This window comes from Giraffa tippelskirchi, chromosome 8 (assembly GCF_054371585.1).
Source record: "Giraffa tippelskirchi isolate mGirTip1 chromosome 8, T2T-mGirTip1v1.2.pri, whole genome shotgun sequence".
Classification (NCBI taxonomy): domain Eukaryota; kingdom Metazoa; phylum Chordata; class Mammalia; order Artiodactyla; family Giraffidae; genus Giraffa; species Giraffa tippelskirchi.
This window is the reverse complement of record NC_137282.1, coordinates 78,651,772-78,669,877: the sequence shown is the minus strand read 5'-3', so window position 1 is coordinate 78,669,877 and position 18,106 is coordinate 78,651,772. Positions and strand designations below refer to the sequence as shown.

Sequence of the window (18,106 nt, the reverse complement as noted above, 5' to 3'; positions counted from 1 at the left end):
ATGGACAGAGGGGTCTGGTGGGCTACAGTCCACAGGGTTGCAAGGAGTCACACACAACTGAAGCAACTCAGCACGCATGTGCACACACTAGATTCTGGGGGAATATGGTGAACAGAAAAACAGACAGAGAGCCTGCCCTGAAAAGAGTTTATAAACTGATGGGAAGATAGACTTAAATAATTACGTAAACAAATGTGTTACTGCAATTGTGACAAGTGCTAAGAGGGAGAGAGACACAGGGCTTAAAGAACCTGATGGCAGAGAAGGCTTCCCAGAGGAAATGACCCTTGTCCTGAGGTCTGATGGGTACACAGAAACTCACAGGGCAGAGAGGAGAAACATTCCAAGCAGGGGCTTGGACTCAAGGCAGGAAGGAGCTTGGCAGATATGAGAGGCTGACGGAAGGCCGGTGTGGCTGACATGCAGACTGAGGAGGGGACTGTGGGAGACCTGGCTGGGCAGGGAGGCAGGGACCAGACTGCAGAACCTGGCGGGCTTTGTCAGGTCATTGTCCTCCTCCCACCAGTCACCCAGAGCAGCCTGTGTCCTGAAGGGTCAGGGTCAGATGCAGGCTGAGCAGTTGGAAAGCTGCTGCACTGGTCCAGGTGGGAGACGACGAGAGCCTGGACTAGGCTGGTCCTGGTGGAGGTGAGAGAGGAGCCTGGGCTCTGGTGTCTGTAATAGGCGAGACCGATAGGATTTGGTCAAAGACTGGATACTAAGGGTGAAGGGGAAGGAGGTGTAAAGGGGACTCCTAGATGACATGCTCTTGCAGGGAAGCACAGGGTAGCCCAGACCGTACTGTGTTATTTGCCTTGGGGCCGTTCCTGGAGTGTGGGACCTCACAAGGTTCTCATGGAACTCTTGAGGGTTGGTTGGGGTGACACTGAAAGACCTAGGCCTTGGAGGATGGAGTGGAGTAAGTCGCAAGAGGTGAGCTCTCAGCTGACGTTGAGGAAGCCCCCGAGTTCTTCCCCACGCAGCAGCCGTTACTTCTGGGGGTAGATGTTTTTTTTTTCTCTTGCAGCCTCTTTCTCTCTCCACAACAATTTGAGGCTTTTCCTGGGGCTTCCCAGGTGGCTCAGACGGTAAAGAATCTGCCTGCAATGTGGAAGACCCGGCTTCTATCCCTGGGTCGGAAGATCCCCTGGAGAAGGGGATGGCTACCCACTCCAGTATCCTTGCCTGGAAAATCCCACGGACAGAGGCTACAGTCCATGGGGTCGCAAAGAATCAGACACGACTGAACAAGGAACACTTTGGGTTCTTTCACTGATGCTTGTCTAGCAGATGCATTCACTGATCTTCCTGTGCTGTTTTCCTTTTTTTCCTTCATTCCACAGAAGAAGTCATGTGGCCTCGTGTAAGAACGCAGGTTGAGCCAGCCGTCAGGTTTGACTTCATCTCCACCACATGCTAGCTGAGTGTCTTCACCTGCAGAGTGGAGGGAAGAGTGGGTGTAAGAGCCCTCCCTCAAGGCTTGCTGTGAGGATTAAATGAGTTAATAAGTATAAAGCCCTTTCAACAGTGCCTGGCACGTAAGGCTCTAGAAATGTTTGTTACTATTATTCACCTCTCAGCCTCAGTAAGGGCTGGCCCTCGAGAGTAGCCGCTTTGACGTGGACACTTGTGATTTCTGCAGTCCACCAGCAACCCCTGAGTCACGATGGAGTAATTTGTGATGTCAGTAAGGAAGAGATTGTATTTTCTCATCCAGTTGTAAAGGTCAAGTTGGATAGCCTTTAATCACTCGCCCAGTAAATTTGCCCATGAAGACAGCAGCTCATTACGCTGAGAACTCAGCTTGATCAGGAGGAGGATGTACACGTGGGAATTTCATCGTGTCCTGTAACCCTCGGTGCATCCAGACGTGGGCTGTGCCTTACTGTTAACCACTTCCCCTCTTCTCCATTCAGCTATGCTCATTCCCCCAGGATCAGCAACAGCAGATGTTAAACTCTTGTTTCTCAAAAAAAGAAACCACTTTGAAATATTAAAATATTATCTCCATATTTGTTAGTTCTTTCTGTGTTTTTCTTATGGAGTTCAAAAAAATACTATAAAAATATGTAGGCAAAGGAGCTATAAGATGTGAGAACTCTCCATTCTGTGTCCCCTGCCTTCTCCCCCACCTGTACATGTGGCTTCCCAGAGAAAAGGGAGAATTTCACTTTTTTTCTGAGGGGAGGGTTTCCTTTTCACTCCTGTTTACACACCCTGATTTATTGGAGTCCCCTAGGTAATTTCTCAGGACTGGTGTATATTTTGATTTCAGGGGTGCAGGGATGGTTGATAGTGATGGTGCTTATTTATACTGTTTTTGAAGTGATAAACAGGGACAGGTTAGATATTAGTGATGTAGATATTAGATATAGTGATATTAGCCTGCAGTATGGCTCTTTAAATTCTAGTGTGAAGGTGCTTATATAAGTTTTTGTTCTCAGTTTGTGACCAACTTTGAGTAGCTTAATCTACTTTGTGTGTGTGTGTGTGTGTGTGTGTGTGATCTTAGTTCCCTTATCAGGGATCGAACCCAGGCCCACGACAGTGAAAGTATCAAGTCTTAACCACTGGACCACCAGGGAATTCTCAGTTTAACCTACTTTGAATAAACTCAGCAGTTGAGAAAACTTTCCTTTTGTCGCTATGCCTGAGCAGTCTCTTCCTCGGATGTGGTGTTCTCTTAAGGGAGCTGTTAGTTTACTCTTTGGGGCTTGTAAGTGGGTTCAGAGTACTTTCTATTGCAGAAGAAAAGACACCAAATGACCAGACCTAACTCATTGTAGAAAACAAGTCCTATTAATAGAAAAAGGCCATTTCTTTTTCCATGACTTCAGATAGTTCTGTGTAGTCAAAGTCTAATGGAATTAGGACCAATCTGGGTGTTGCTAATTGCAGGAGTTTTCTGATCCACAGGAAAAAGAACTGAGAAGTCTCCTGAGTGGAGTCAGTTTCGTTTAATGTGGGAAACAGGATTGACAAGAGAAGCTGAAATTATTCTGCTCATGCAGAATCTTAAATAATTGCAGCTCTTTAGTATGTTGAAATCTTTATTTAATCATCAGAGGAAAGGAAGAGAAAAAAAAAGGAATCAAGAAGGACAGATTCTGCTCAGTCCGGTAGTTGTAACAGATCTCGTTTACTGAATATGTATGCCAGATGTTTACACCCATTTCTGTTCATATCCTCATACTAGGTAGTATTGTTTCCATTCACACAAGAGGAAACCAAACTCAGTCAGGTTAAACGGCAAGCCCAAGTTGACGTCTGTAGGTACCAGAGCTGGGTTTGGACTGTTGCCTCAAGTCCATATTATTTGTTTTCAGTACCTGCACAGGGAGAAGTTTGGAGAAACTAGAAAAACTAGTGTTTTGGGGAAAGACAAAACTTAAATTCTTAGTACTATGCTGTTTTAAAAATACAACTCTGCTTTAAAAAAAAAAAGGTAAATTTTGTTCTGAGATACACATGAATTCCCACCTAATATGTAGCCACAAATGCATCTTCCCCCTCAGATTTTCTATTTTAGTGGAGAGAACTGAGTATTAAGTGTCCATTTTAGAGCAGTGGAGTGACTTGGAAGAATTAAAAATGTTTGTATTATGTCTTTTTAGCACTTGGTGCCAGATGTGATCAAAAGAAATTGTGTTTTGGAACCTTTAGGGATGTTATGTTGCCTCTTGGAATTTGCCCTTCTGCCTGGATGAAATTAAACTGAGAATAACAACTTTGGTTTTTGACTCAGAGCCCTTGTAAGCAGTGAAGGGTTGACATGAACATTTACAAGCATCTGGCCTAGGAGAGCTTCATGGTAGAGACCCCCACCCCATTCTTTTCAAGATCAGTGGTCAACCTGCATAGCCTTCCCTTTTTCTGCCTTTGCCAAGATTCTAGGTCCACCACACTTATGAGATGTGTGCATCCTGAATATGAACTTGGTAAGACACTAGAGAAAACACTCTCTGAGAACCAATGGAGTGAAAACAACCAGGCTGCTTTGCAGTCTCTCAGCAGATTCTCAGGAGTGCAGCTGACATTTGCTTTCACGTGCTTTTGTCCTGTATGAGGCAAAGCCTTGTACAGTGGAGTACAGTTCTCTTAAGGGAGTTTTTCTAATTTGTTCTAATGAGTTTTGTAGCAGGAGACTGGTTTTCTGTTACATGCAATGGATGTGACCGTGTTTTTTCTTTTGTGGTAGGAAACTAGAGACGATGTTTGTTGGAACACAGCAACAAGGAATGTGGGCTCTGGAGTTAGTCAGGGCTTGGGCCGAACCCTTGGTTAGTGACTTATTTTCCTATTAAAGGGAAGTTCCTGAACCTCTTTAAGCCTCAGTTTCTTCATCTGTAAAATGGAAGCAATACCAATTCTGGTGTTGTGCGGATTAATGAGATACTTATGACGAGTACTTATCTGGCACATCATAGAGCTTAATAAGTGTGACTTATTATTATAGTTAAACATGTGCAGTTGAAGTGGAAGCTGAGACTGGCAGCTTGTGGAGGGCCTTGATTGCTGTGTACAAACTTGGACACACCTGTCTTTACCACTCAGAAGTCTTTTTTCACTTTGGGATTTTCAGCAGTGTTTCAAATAGCTGAGGTTGCTGTATGATCTGTGTTTTGGAAAAGTAAAGCTGTTTACTTGTTTAGTCTTCCCTAGTGGCTCAGATGGTAAAGAGTCTGCCTGCAATGCAGGAGACCCAGATTCGATCCCTGGGTTGGGAAGATCCCCTGGAGAAGAGAGTGACAACCCACTCCAGTATTCTTGCCTGGAAAATCCCATGGATGGAGGAGCCTAGTGGGCCCTAGTCCATGGGGTCACAAAGAGTCGGACACAACTGAATGGCTGACAACACACTCACACAAAGTTGTTTAGTGGCATTCGAGGCAAGGGCTCACATGCATTGGGTGGTTAGACTCCTTTTTGTTGAACACTAGCTTGTCGGCACCAGTGTGTATCTTACTGCATTATTCTGACCTCTCCTTTCCCTGTCTGCAGCTGAAGGAAGTCTGATGAATAGTGGCAGCTTTAGTAGGAAGTCAAGCACTGTTAGGAATCTTGGTAGTTTTTCTGCCACCGCCTCTTGTGCTGCAGTTTCCCACACACTTCATGAGATAATGTGGCTCCTCCATGACCTAGCTGCTTGGTGGGTTTTCCTTTTTCTCAAATCAGTTTCTGGTCAGCAACTTGTTGCCATTGTCAAAATGTATTTAACATTATTCCAGAGAAGAGGAGAAGTCCCTACTCTTTAAAAAATATATATTTATTTTTATTTATTTATTTGGCTGCACTGGGTCTTAGCCTCTAGATCACCAGGGAAGTACCAAGGAGTCCCTACTCTTAAAGTGAAAAATGTGTAATAAGCTTCTGGGGCATTTGAAAAAGACAAGGGTGAGTCTCCAGTTTCCCCTTTTCCACGAGGGGAAAAAGTCTCCAGTCCTTTCCTTTTTTCTCCAAGGAAATGCTTCTGGTAGATTTATCTTCTCCCCTCTGAGATCGTGGTGCCCTGTCGTGCCCATGTTTTAGAGTGGCAGGCTCGTCTGCCGGAGTCTTCCTTTGCCGTTCTAGTGAGGGCAAGCCACCACGGACCCTGCCTCCTTTGAGAGCACAGATACTGAGGCTCACTGCGCTGTCATGATGTGATCATAAGGCAGGCAGTGCAGCTCTTGATTCCATTCTCTTCGGTGGGTACCCAGAGGCCAGGACACTTGCCCAGATGGTCCTGCTTGCTCTGCAGGCCAGAACCCACCCAGGTTTCTGACTTAGTCCCTGTTACCTGAAAGACATTTATTGCGGATAGTAAACACCATGTGTTTAGTGCACTCCTCTGCTTAAACTCCTTGCTCCTCACAGCCCACAGGATAAAGCCCAGACTCCTTAAAACGGCCTTCCTTGTCACCATGCCTGCACCTTCTCTTTCCTTTCCTCCTCCCTCTGCTGGTCTGTCTGTTGAACTCCTGCACGCTCCTTGTGAGCCACTTCCAGGAAGCACATGCTTGAATAGTCTGCCCTTCCCCCTGCCCTCTGTTGGTCCCTCTACTGAGTCAGGACCCCACTTTTGTGTTCCTGGAGCCCCCGTCAGAGCCTTTGTTAAAGCATCATCCTATCGCTTATGGTGGTACAGTGTGTTAGTATTGTCTCATTTCTCCGCTGGGTTGTGAGCTCCTGTTTACCTAGCACTTGATAGAGATTCATTGAATTACCTTTGTTTCTTATAAATCTCCTTTTTCATGTACAAACCTCAATTATCTTTAGAAGCCTAGCGTCTTCTACTTTTGTATACATCTGTACATAGTTGTATATAGGCTTCTCAGGTGGCTCAGTGGTAAAGAACCCCCCTGCCAATGCAGGAGACGTGGGTTCGATCCTTGAATCAGGAAGATCCCCTGCAGAAGGAGATGGCAACCTACTCCAGCATTCTTGCCTGGACAATCCCATGGACAGAGGAGCCTGGCGGGTTATAGTCCATGGTGTTGAAAAGAGTCGGACACAACTTAACGACTAAACAGCAATACATATACCTATATATTTGTGTGTGTGTGTGCACAAATACATACACTGTACAACTTAGTTTGGAAATGACAAGGCTAAGAACATTATGGGATTTTTTTTTTTGGCACGTCGTGCAGCACGCAGGATCTTAGTTCCCTGACTGGGGACCGAACCTGCACCCCCTGTAGTGGAAGCAGGAGTCTTAACCACTTGAAGTCCCTGGGGTGTTTTGTTTTTAAGGCAGTTTCTGCTTTACCTGGTATGTGGGAAGGGGTAGAGCAGGGAGTAGTATGCGCCCCTACACCCTGAGAGGTCATGCAGGGATTGTGGGGGTAGCAGCCAAGGCATGCCATTCGGGGGGGCTCTCTCCACTTGAATAATGATGAAGCCCTGTGAGGCTTTACAGCCTGGAGGCCTCATACATCCTCACCTAAAATCCACACAGTTGAAGTGGCAGATGCTAGGTCTGGCGTGTGATTCCCGCCAGTCTTACTTGTGAGATGGTGTCTCTGATGTCGGTTCCTAATCCTGTAGCCCTGGACATACTGCACACTGACATGTTGCATGACATGATTCCGTCATCTCTGGTTTCTCTGTTTTTGGTGCCGTTGACCGTAGTCAGTACCATTGGTGACGGTCAGCAGAATCACTGTAGCTACCTTTGGCTCACAAGGGAATCTGTTATAAAAATACAGGTGTGATGCTTGGAACTGTGGGCCAGAGGCGTGGTTGGGCATCACCAGAGCCTGGAAATCCATGGAGACCAGGCCAGGACTGCTTGTTTGTTTGGGGGATGGTCTTTTGTCTCCACCTGTCTTCTTCGTGTGTCTCATTCTCTACAGAACAGCTTTCTCTGCTGCCGCGTATTTGTAGCCAAATCTACAAAGTCTGTGGGCTTCCCAGGTGGTGCTAGTGGTAAAGAACTCGCCTGCCAATGCAGGAGACGTAAGAGATGCAGGTTCGATCCCTGGGTTGGGAAGAGCCCCTGGAGGAGGGCACGGCAGTCCATTCCACTATACTCACCTGGTGAATCTGATGGACGGAGAAGCCTGGTGGGCTACTGTCCATAGGGTCGCCAAGAGTCGGACACCACTGAAGTGACTTAGCACACATGCTACAAAGCCTGTAGTTGAAGTAGCCAGCTTGATTAGCTTCTCTTCGCTCTTCAGCCAAATTAATGGGGGAGATAAAATGATTAGCCATTTGCAACAATGTCTGTCTGTTACCTCATGCAGGTGGTGGGGAGGAGGTGGTTCTCTCCAGGAAGGAGGTTAGGGGAGCAGGGAACAGTTGTCCAGGACAAGGGAGTTTTGGGTGGGACCATCCTGAAAGATGTCTCCTGATTGCCTTGTTCATGGGATGTAAACAAAGGATTTCACTAACCATTTCAAGAATTGATGTACATAGGTAATTTGGGATAGTATAAAATCTTTAAGTCGGAAGATGATACTTCTGTGGACAGCGTAACAATAAGGTAGTCTTCTCTGTCCTGGCTTCAGTTTTTCAACTGAATTCCAAGCACTAAAGATAATCGCTAGTTTTCTAACAGCTGATTGGATTTAATGCTTAGCTTTGTTTTCCTCAGACAAAGATGATAAACCTGTAAAAAATAATTGTGCTTTAATTTAGTTCTTTGTCAATGACAGATGATGAAAACTCTCAATGAGAATTTCTAAATTACCAAATCCACTCCTAGCATTTACATATGCAAAAAACAGTTTCTCTTGCACCTCGAGCAGCGAGCAGCGTGTCAGAGTCGTCTGGGGAGCGTTTACAGACGAGAGACTCAGCTGCGGCCCCCACGCTCTGATTTCTCAGGCTTGCAGTGGGGCCTGAGCGTCTGTGGAGGTGAAGAACAAGCTCCCCAGATGACCTGATGCTCCACAGCTTTGAGAGGCACTGCATCAGGGAGGCTTCATTTATTGGCGTCTCCTGGGATGGAAATCATAGTCATCTCCGAAACAGACCAGGCACAAAGCAGGTTCTCTGAAGACACCACAGTTTCCTTCTTCAGCCTCAAGATGGGCTGTCTGGCCTCTCCCGGCCTCAGCGGTACCGTGGTTTCTTGTAGTACTGGGGGCCTTCAATCTGAATCAACAGATTCCAGAAACTCATACCACCCAGAAACTTCTACCCAAAACAAAGTAAAAATATTTCATTTTTATACGTTGACAGAACGGGTTGTGTTTTGTAGAATTTCCTGCAGTCAGGATTTGATTGTTTGCATTCCCATGGTGTCATTTAACATGTTTCCCTGTCCCAGTGTTCTTATAAACTGGTAGGTAGCAGCTCAAGCAGATGGAAATTAGATATTTTGGCAAGAATTCTTCATAGGTGATGTGGTAGGTTGATGAGGGGACCCAACAACATGCCTCTCTTTTTAACAGTTTTTGTTTTTCCCCAGTGTTTTACTATATGATATTTTTTTATTCTTTCTTTTTGTGGAAAAATTTGATTTTGACCCACTAAGTTGATTTACAACCCATTGATAGATACAAGCCCTAGTCAGAAAAATACTGTTATAGAGAGGGAGATAAGCATGCATTTGGATACTTGAAAGGTGATACTATAGATGCCAGTAGAAGAATGTCTAACATGAATATTCTAGTATGGGGATAAATTGTTTTTAAAAGTAGTGCAAGTCTATATAAAGAAGTAACCCCCATTGAGTCTTAAAGTTAACGGCCATTTATGATTGTTGTTTTGGTCCATTCATCCATTAAGGATTGCTAGTTATCTTTAAATATCTGGTAAACACTGAATCCTGGATAGAAGCCTTTGAAGACATTGTTCATTGAGAAACAGTGACACAGAACCTCCCCTTGGACTTCCCTTGGTGGTCCAGTGGATAAACGTCTTCCTGCCAGTGCAGGGGACATGGGTTCAATCCGTCGTCCAAGAAGATTCCACATCCTGCAGAGCAATAAGCACGTAGTCCCTAGAGCTTGTGCTCTGCAACAAGAGAAGCCAGCCCAATGAGAAGCCCGTGCGGCACAGCGAAGAGTAGCCCCTGCTCAACAACTAGAGAGAGCCTGCGCGCAGCAATGAAGACCCAGTGCAGCCAAAAATAAATAAATTAAAAAAAAGAAAAGAACCTGGCCTTGATTCTTGACTAGAAATGATTGCATCCTGGGGCACCGTCGTGTTTGATTCATGACTAGAAATGATTGCATCCTGGGGCACCGTCGTGTGGTTTTAGGTAACATAGAATGAGCAAACATGCTCCCAGCCACCTTTTCTGAGCCCTAGTATGCTGCAGGGCTTCCCAGGTGGCGCTAGTGGTAAAGAACACACCTTCCAATGCAGGAGACATAAGAGACATGGGTTCGATCCCTGGGGTCTAGAAGATCCCCTGGAGGAGGGCATGGCAGCCCACTCCAGTATTCTTGCTTGGAGAATCCCATGGACAGAGAAGCCTGGTGGGCTACAGTTCATAGGATCGAAGAGTCAGACATGCCTGTAGCAACTTAGCACGCACTCACATGCTGCAGAGTGGATGGATCAGTATTGACTTGATACGTTCATAGCTTCCTGTTTTTAACCTTCAAGCCCTTTACATAGGTCCATTTTCTCTCAGAAGCACAGCCGTCTTCTTTAGTTTTTGGTCCTTGATTCTCACTGGAGGAAGAAGGGAATCCTTCTTGGGCTGTCTTCCATTCTCTCTCTGGCTCTGCTCGAGCTGCCTGGCCTTGCTGAGTGACATCTGTTCCTGTATGTGGGGAGTGCCCATCCCTGCCCCTCCTAATCAATGTCACTTCTGAATTGTTAGTGTAATCCATTGAACTGACCTGTTGAAATTTTCTGGCTTCTTTATTAAAGATACTTTAGGTACTTCCCTGGTGATTCAGTGGTTAAGACTCTGTGTTTTTCCTGCAGGTGGCTGGGGTTCAGTCCCTGGTTGGGGAACTAAGATCTTACATGCTGTGCTGCCAAAAAAAATAATAAACCAAATGTACCTATTTTCTTAAAAGTTTTCTTAAAATTACTTTTAAAAAGCTATTAACACAACATTGTAAATCAGCTCTGTGTGCTTAGTTGCTCAGTTGTGTCTGACTCTTTGCGACCCCATGGACTGTAGCCCGCCAGGCTCCTCTGTCCTTGATGATTCTCCAGGCAAGAATACTGGAGTGGGTTGCCATGCACTCCTCCAGAGGATCTTTCTGACCCAAGGATCAAACCCAGGTCTCCTGCATTGCAGGTGGAGTCTTTACCATTTGAGAAATCAGTTATATTTCAATTAAAAAAAAGCACCTAGCTTGTCAAATAAACAAAAAACTGCTGAACGTGATGTTTTAGCATGTATTCTGAAAGTATGGCTTTATGTGATTCATTTGAGCCCTTAAATATATTACCCTTTGCTCTTCTCTTTTAGGAAATTCACACAAACGAAAAGGAAGCAACCGAGAAGGAAGTAACTCTTCACTTGTTGCCAGGTAACAGTCATGTTAGCGTCGTACCTCCTCGTGTGCAATTCAAAGCCAGAGATAAATTATGTCATTTCTAGTAGCACTATATATAAACTCCTTTGTTTTCATCCAGACAGTGTGTGACAATAATGAGTTGGACCAGAATGTAAAGGTCTTTAGTTCAGTTACTGCACACCTGGGACTGAGTGTTAACAACATCTGCAAAGAATTTTTGTTTCCCCCTCCCCATAGCGGATGAAAATAAAGGCGGGAAATTCTCACCTCTTTGTAAGCAAATGAGGTCTTTTTTCAGGTTGCTTTGCTTGGCCCCATCAACTATTCTGGTCCCCATCCAGAAGATCTGGTCCCTTCTAGATCCTTACATCCCACCATGGTGGGGCTTAACCAACTCCCCAACCCTGGGCTGCCAGGGCTTGCTCTTTGTCATCATCAAGGAGGCTGAATTGGTTGGATTTTTTTTTTTTTTTGAGATGGAGAAGAGTGACTGTCTATAGCGTAAGTCCAGTTTTAATCATTTCTGAATTCAGAAACAAACTACTTGGTGGTGTAGCCTCTCCGTATATGGGGCTATCCTGTGAGTTGTGCATTCAGTTTTTCTGCTTTCTTTTTTTCCAGCTTTTTTCATAAGTATTTTTAGGTACATTTCCCCAAACAATTGAAGCCTCATTCTCATTCTGGTTCTTTTAATTTTATTTCCTTTTATTGGGACAATATGAATATGCCCAAGTTTTTGACTGATCCACCTTATTTGGTAAACATCAGAATGTCTAACTTTAAAAAAAAATGTTTTTAAGTGTCACAGTCTCTTCCCTATAAAAATGGCCTAAACCTCAATCCGTATATCCTATTCTGTTTCCTCTTCTTGGGTTACAGATTCGGAAGTTTACTTTTGTCTTCAGCTCAGTGTTACGTACATTCTCGCATTCCCTGGATTCCTGACGTCTCGTCCCAGTGTGCAGCCCAGGTTTCCTAGACTAGACTAAGATCTTTCCCAGCTCGTGCCTCATATGACCCAGACTGTCTGTACTGGCTGACAAGTGTGGCGAGGTCTCCAGTGCCTGACCATGGACCCATATGGCTTGCCTGGCCTTGGGAGAGGTTCACTATTAAAGCTGTTTTATTTATTTTATTTTTAAAGCTGTATTACACCAGGGGCTGAAAGCACAGAAGGCCTTGCTCACGTGCCTTCTACCTTGGACTCAGCTAAGGCACTTTTTCTGGGACAGTTTTAAACCCAGGTGAGGACCTCATCACTTCATTGTTTTCTTCAAGCCTGGTGGTTTGAAGACCCTGACCTGTAGAGGCTGACCTCTCTGTAGAGGCTGACCTGGTGACGGACCCGTCTTCCTGTATTTCTATTGTATTTAACCGCTTGAGAGAGAGAAAAAAACAAGGTGAAAGGTTTTATGTGTCCCTTGATAGTCTTAGTATCTGAAATTCTTCTTTGTTTTCATATTGAAAGTTAGAAGAGATGAATTTTGAGGCAAAGGTAAATTTAAAGACATTGAAGGAAAAATCCAGAGGAGGTTTTAAGAAGATGGTTGTCTGTTGGATGAGGAGAAAATTCTGTTTTTTCTTGTCGCAAAGTATTTACACTTAGGTGTTTTGTTTTTTTTTTTAATTTTATACTTAGTTTTTCATTTCCCCTGTATCCTTCTTTTATTTTTCTGCCCTTGCCATCCAGCCCTCATGAGCCTCTCCGCTTCCTGCCTATCCCTAGACCCTCATCTCTGACTGGAGATGGAAGTTGTCTCCCTCTGTCACCAGGAAATACAGCTCTCGTGCCGCTGGGCGTCTGCAGAGAGAGCAGGAAAGGTGACGCAGTGAGAGGAAGCACACTCAGCGAAGAAAGAGAGGAAACAGGCTTTCTTTCCCACAAACCTCTGACCTCCCTTTTCCTCCCAGCCTTGTCTGCGGAGCCAGACCAAGTGCGGTCATGCTGTGCCCCCTGGGCCTGAGGAAGCTGCCCGAGAGCCCCGGACCAGGCGCACGCCCCATCCTCTTTCCGGGGTGAGGAGTGGCCACTCTCGCAGGAAGGAGCCCGAGAGCTGCGTCCCACAGCTTGCTGGCCAGCCCTTCTGGCTTTGCTCGCTCGGGTACCGCTTCTGCTCGGGTACACAACGTCTGTTCGGGTTCGAGTAATAAAAGCACTAAGATCTGTGCGTGCCGGTATAGCCTAGGTCATTTCTACCTCTTTGGACACGTCCATTATCCGCAGTGAGAAGACAGAAGTGCCCCATGTGAAGGTGTATCTGAGTCACTGTGACTTCACTTCTCCGTGGGCCCCACTCTGCTTTGTGTCCCCCCCTAGATTTTGCAGCTCCCCTGTGCTGTGTTGTGGCACGTGTTTGTCTTTACTGGAATTGAGCCAGGGAAGCTTGTACTGCTTGCCTTCTGTATGTTGCCTGAGGACTCTCAGGACACCTTGTTTTGGTTTCCATCAGGTGAACAGCTGCTGTGTGAAGCCAACACAGTACTGAAGTGTGTCCAGGAAGATTCCTGTCAGCGTGGAATCTATGGAAGGCTTGTCTGCACCGACTTCAAGATTGCTTTCTTGGGCGACGACGAATCTGCCCTGGATAATGATGTGCGTGTGAGCTGCGCTTGGCTGAGTTTGGGGTAGCACTGCCTCTATGACCCCATTGTCTTTTTTCCCAGCTTCTCAGTAACTTGCCCTTAATGCACGTAAACACAAAGGCCAGAGTCCTTCTCACCACTGACCTGCTGTCCCTGCTTGGGGATCTCCCTTCGGTGGGAGGACCACTCTGCGGCTCCAGCAGTGCCTCACGTCGTGCTGGCCTGCACTGGACCTCATAGGTTGACACCGTCGACTTTTTTATTTTCTTCTGTATTTCAGCACGGTACATGTCACTCAGGGGAATCACAGCTCCCCAAACACACTAGTTCCCCATGTTTTCTCTGTACTGAACCCTTCCTCAAATTTAGGAACTAAGTTCAGTTATGAGACTGGTGCTGAATGCAGCACTTGAGTTTGGGTTTGTGTTTGCTCTGCACCGAGCAGCAGTGTTCTTGTGTAAGACTTGTCCCCCTTATGAAGAGCGAGCAGAGGAGGGAGAAGGGAATGCCCGCTCCCCTCAGAGCAGACTGTGCAGCCATGGAGGCCGGTCGGCCCGGCCACGGCAGCATCTCGCTGCCTCACACTGTGGGCCTCTGTGCCGCCACTGCGGTAACAGCCTGATTCCTAGTCCTGTACAGAGAGCATTTGCAGAAATGTGAGTCTCCTGGGGTTTTCTTCCTGCCCTGTCGTAGCTCGGCCACTCACCTGTCACTCATCTACATTTGGGTAGAAAAATCCGAACCTGCGTGCCACCTCCCAGCACCTCTCGGAGTGCCTGCGCGGCTGCCTGGCCTCTTGGCCTGGGAGCAGCCCAGGACTGACATGTCCTGCCTGGGTTTGAAAACGAGTGTTCATAACATTTCTCACACACTTTGCTACTTCATTGTCCTTTCCCTTGGGATGTGACAGCATTTCCCTGTTTGTTTAGGGTGTATACCTTTTCACTTATTTTTTTCTTTAGTTTTATTGAGATATAATTGACATATAACACTGTAGTAGTTTCAGATGTACAACATGATGAATTTGGAATATGTATCTATTGTGAAATGATCATCATAATACGTTTAGTTAACATCCATCTCCTCACATAGTTGTACAACTTTTTTCTTGTGGTGAGAACTTTTAAGATCTACCCTGTTAGCAACTTTCTAATGTACAATGCAGTGTTACTAACCATAGTCACCATGCTGTATGTTACATCTCCAGGACTTACTTATTTTATAATATAACCTAAGTTTGTACCTTTTGACCACCTTCACCCATTTCCCCCACCCACTCCTCAGTTTTCTTAGTATGCAAGTTGGGGATAGTAATTCATTGTGCCTGTAAATGTCCAACAGTGCTTAGGAAGGAATCACAGTTGTTTCCTTTTGAATTTTTCAGGAAACGCAGTTTAAGAATAAGGTCATAGGAGAAAATGACATTACCCTCCACTGTGTTGATCACATTTATGGAGGTGAGTATCTGTGTTCCCCAGGCCTTTGAATGTACAGCTGATAATGATGGGTTGGTTTTGTTATTTGTTTTGGGCCTTTTATAGTTTACTAAAATTTCTCCACCCATTTATCTGAATCAGTTTTATGGATGATAAAACTAAGATGTGAAGTGGCTTATTTGGGGAGGAGCTTATGAGCTGGAGAAGCTTGGACTTGAATGTGAACCTGTTCTTTCTAATACTGCATGGTGCCATTACAGGCTAGGTGTTGGTCATATGTCAGTGTTAGCTGTGCAGGTCTTACGTTACAGGCTAACCTATAAAAGTCTGTTGTACCACACGCAGCTGTCTCTTCTGCTGATTACACAAAGCCTCTCTTGGGCATCACTTCTCTATTTTGGTAGTCAGAGCTTTGTGAGCAATTATTCAATAGCCATTTATGTAGTTCCTGGCACCAGGATGTCCAAACTCAGGGTCAGGGTCAGGAGGGGCCCTCACCATAAACAGGGGAGTTGGCTGTTCCAGGTCAGGTCCCTAATGATCTCCCATCTTTCGTAATCTCAGCTTTCAGAGCTGGGTTTTCTGCAGGAGTTGAGTCTGCTGACAGTGGCAAGTCCATTTTAGTCTTGTACTTCCTCGGGAGGAGTGAGGAGCCCTGGCTGTTGCAGAGTCCCGGGCCCCTGCTGGGTGGGATGGGGTGGGGGGCCTGCTGGGTGGGACAGGCCCCAGCTGCATAGGATGGGGCCCTATTAATGGTTACTGAGAAGGTGACGCCTTTCCTCTCACTTTTGAGAGGCCTCCTTGGGAGTTAACAGTTTACCTTGTTTCTTTAGCATTAACCTGTCTTATAACATGATTTCCCTTCTTGATTCATTGTTGTTGTGTAGTGTTTGATGAGAAAAAAAAGACTCTCTTTGGACAGCTGAAGAAGTACCCTGAGAAGCTCGTCATCCACTGCAAAGACCTCCGGGTATTCCACTTCTGTCTGAGGTACACAAAAGAAGAGGAAGTCAAAAGGGTAACTAGTTGCATGTGTTTTTAGGTTTTATTTCCCATCAGGTTTTCCCCATTTACTCAGTTCTTGCTTCCACTGCACGAAGGTTGTGGAGAAGGCAATGGCACCCCACTCCAGTACTCTTGCCTGGAAAATCCCAGCTAAGAGTCGGACACGACTGAGCGACTTCACTTTCACTTTTCCTTTCATGCATTGGAGAAGGAAATGGCAACCCACTCCAGTGTTCTTGCCTGGAGAATCCCAGGGACGAGGGAGCCTGGTGGGCTGCCGTCTATGGGGTCGCACAGAGTCGGACACGACTGAAGCGACTTAGCAGCAGCAGCAGCAGCATGAAGGTTGAGGGGAGCCTTTCACTCTGTAAAGTTGAAATTAGTTATAACTTCATGTGCTTTGATTAGAATTGAGAGATAACTTGGTAGACCAGGACTGTATTATCATGGCACATACTATGTTTAGTCCTTCGATTCATACCGTGTTTGTCCCCAGAGCCTTCGGAGGGTGGGAGGTGGGAAACCAGCATCAGAAGGCAGTCAGGGAAGGGAAGATGGATGGAGCAGCTAGAAGCAGTCCCCTTCCCCCACCCTGACAGCCTTTGCAAAAGCAACAGCAGGGACCCCCAACTCCCGAATGAAGGAGTTGACATCTGGAAGGTCGTGGCTGCACGTGGAGGGAGGTGGAGGTACATAGTCATGGGCAAAATGAGTCACCAAATGAGCCTGTGCTTTTGGTCACTTACTTAATCTGGTTGCTGCAGCAAATTGAGATGTGTAACCGGGTGAACTGGTTACAGTGATTATTGTAAATTCCAAGGTTTCCCTCAAGATGTTGAAGGTCTCAGACTTGCCACTGTCATGGTAAATGCATCAGGGGAAACTTTTAGTGAGAAACCAGTTTATCTGTTGGCTTTGGCTGCAGTGAGTTAGGCATTCTTTTTAGATATCCCCTTAATCTTCTTTCAGGTAGTGCGGGAGTTTGGTTAGAATAATAAACATGACTCCAGTATCTGTTCTGAGCAGGAAAAAGAGCAGTACAGATATGGAAAATTCCCTGAGAAGCAAGAAACTTCAATGTGAATGATGATTTTCATCATCTGTCCAAATATACTTTTGTTTGGAACTTCAAACAAAAAGCATGGTAGATTGAGTTCCTTATCTTCCAGAAAGAAAGAAAGAAAGAAAGTGAAGTCACTCAGTCATGTCCAACTTTTTGCGACCGCGTAGACTGTAGCCTGCCAGGCTCCTCCGCCCATGGGATTTTCCAGGCAAGAATACTGGAATGAGTTGCCATTCCCTTTTCCAGGGGAATCTTCTCGACCCAGGGATTGAACCTGGGTCTCCTGCATTGCAGACAGACTCCTTACCGTCTGAATCACCAGAGGAAGTCTGTCTCCTAGAAGAAGACCCTTGAGGCCACAACACATAGATCGGAATAGCTAAGTGTCTTGGTTATTATCTGATATCAGCTTTACATCTTTAGAAAGACTTCCCTGGTGACTCAGACGGTAAGGAGTCTGCCTGCAATGCAGGAGACCTGGGTTCAATCCCTGGGTCAGGAGTATCCCCTGGAGAAGGAAATGGCAACACACTCCAATATTCTTGCCTGGAGAATTCCATGGATGGAGAAACCTGGCGAACTACAGTCCATGGAGTTGCAAAGAGTTGGACACGATTGAGCGACTTCACTTTCTTTTACTTTACGTCTTTGACATGTCGGATTTTTGGGGTGTCTGAATATGACACTGAAGTTTTTTTAGCACTTTGTCTTTGATAAATTAGATTATGTCTTAAAAATTGCCCTAGAAATTCAAAGCTCTTAAAAAACCTGACAAAATAGTTAGCATTTTGTTCGTGTGGCATTATTCCAAGAGATAATATCACAGATACAGACCTCAGTGAGAGTTAGCATGTTGCTCATCAGAGCCCATGGGCATTAGTGAAAACCTAGACAACTTGGGTCTTGTCTCTCAGTGTTTACTTGCCAGAAGCATGACTGTATCCATTACTTGGTTCTCTTCTAGATTGTCAGTGGCATAATTCATCATACCCAGGCCCCTAAACTGCTTAAACGATTGTTTCTGTTTTCCTACGCGACTGCAGCACGAAACAGTCCAGGTAAGCTATCATCCGCAGGTAGGCAGGACCCTTCCAGTTTCTACC

General features: G+C 45.6%; 1 protein-coding gene across 6 annotated transcripts in view; it reads left to right on the top strand.

Annotated features, from left to right (window-relative positions):
• MTMR12 (myotubularin related protein 12) overlaps positions 1-18,106 on the top strand; it is a 69,248-nt gene that overhangs the window by 16,848 nt on the left and 34,294 nt on the right. For 5 of the 6 annotated variants that reach the window (XR_014062517.1, XM_081521419.1, XM_081521418.1 and 2 more), the window contains exons 2-6: positions 10,868-10,928; positions 13,367-13,509; positions 14,884-14,956; positions 15,823-15,953; positions 17,968-18,061. Coding sequence is in view for 5 of the 6 variants with exons in the window: in XM_081521419.1 (XP_081377545.1) it covers positions 10,868-10,928; positions 13,367-13,509; positions 14,884-14,956; positions 15,823-15,953; positions 17,968-18,061 (502 nt within the window). In the remaining variant the exon portion in view is untranslated. Of the gene's footprint in view, positions 1-10,867; positions 10,929-13,366; positions 13,510-14,883; positions 14,957-15,822; positions 15,954-17,967; positions 18,080-18,106 lie in introns of all 6 variants that reach the window. The other variant, XM_081521416.1, reaches the window with a different exon arrangement.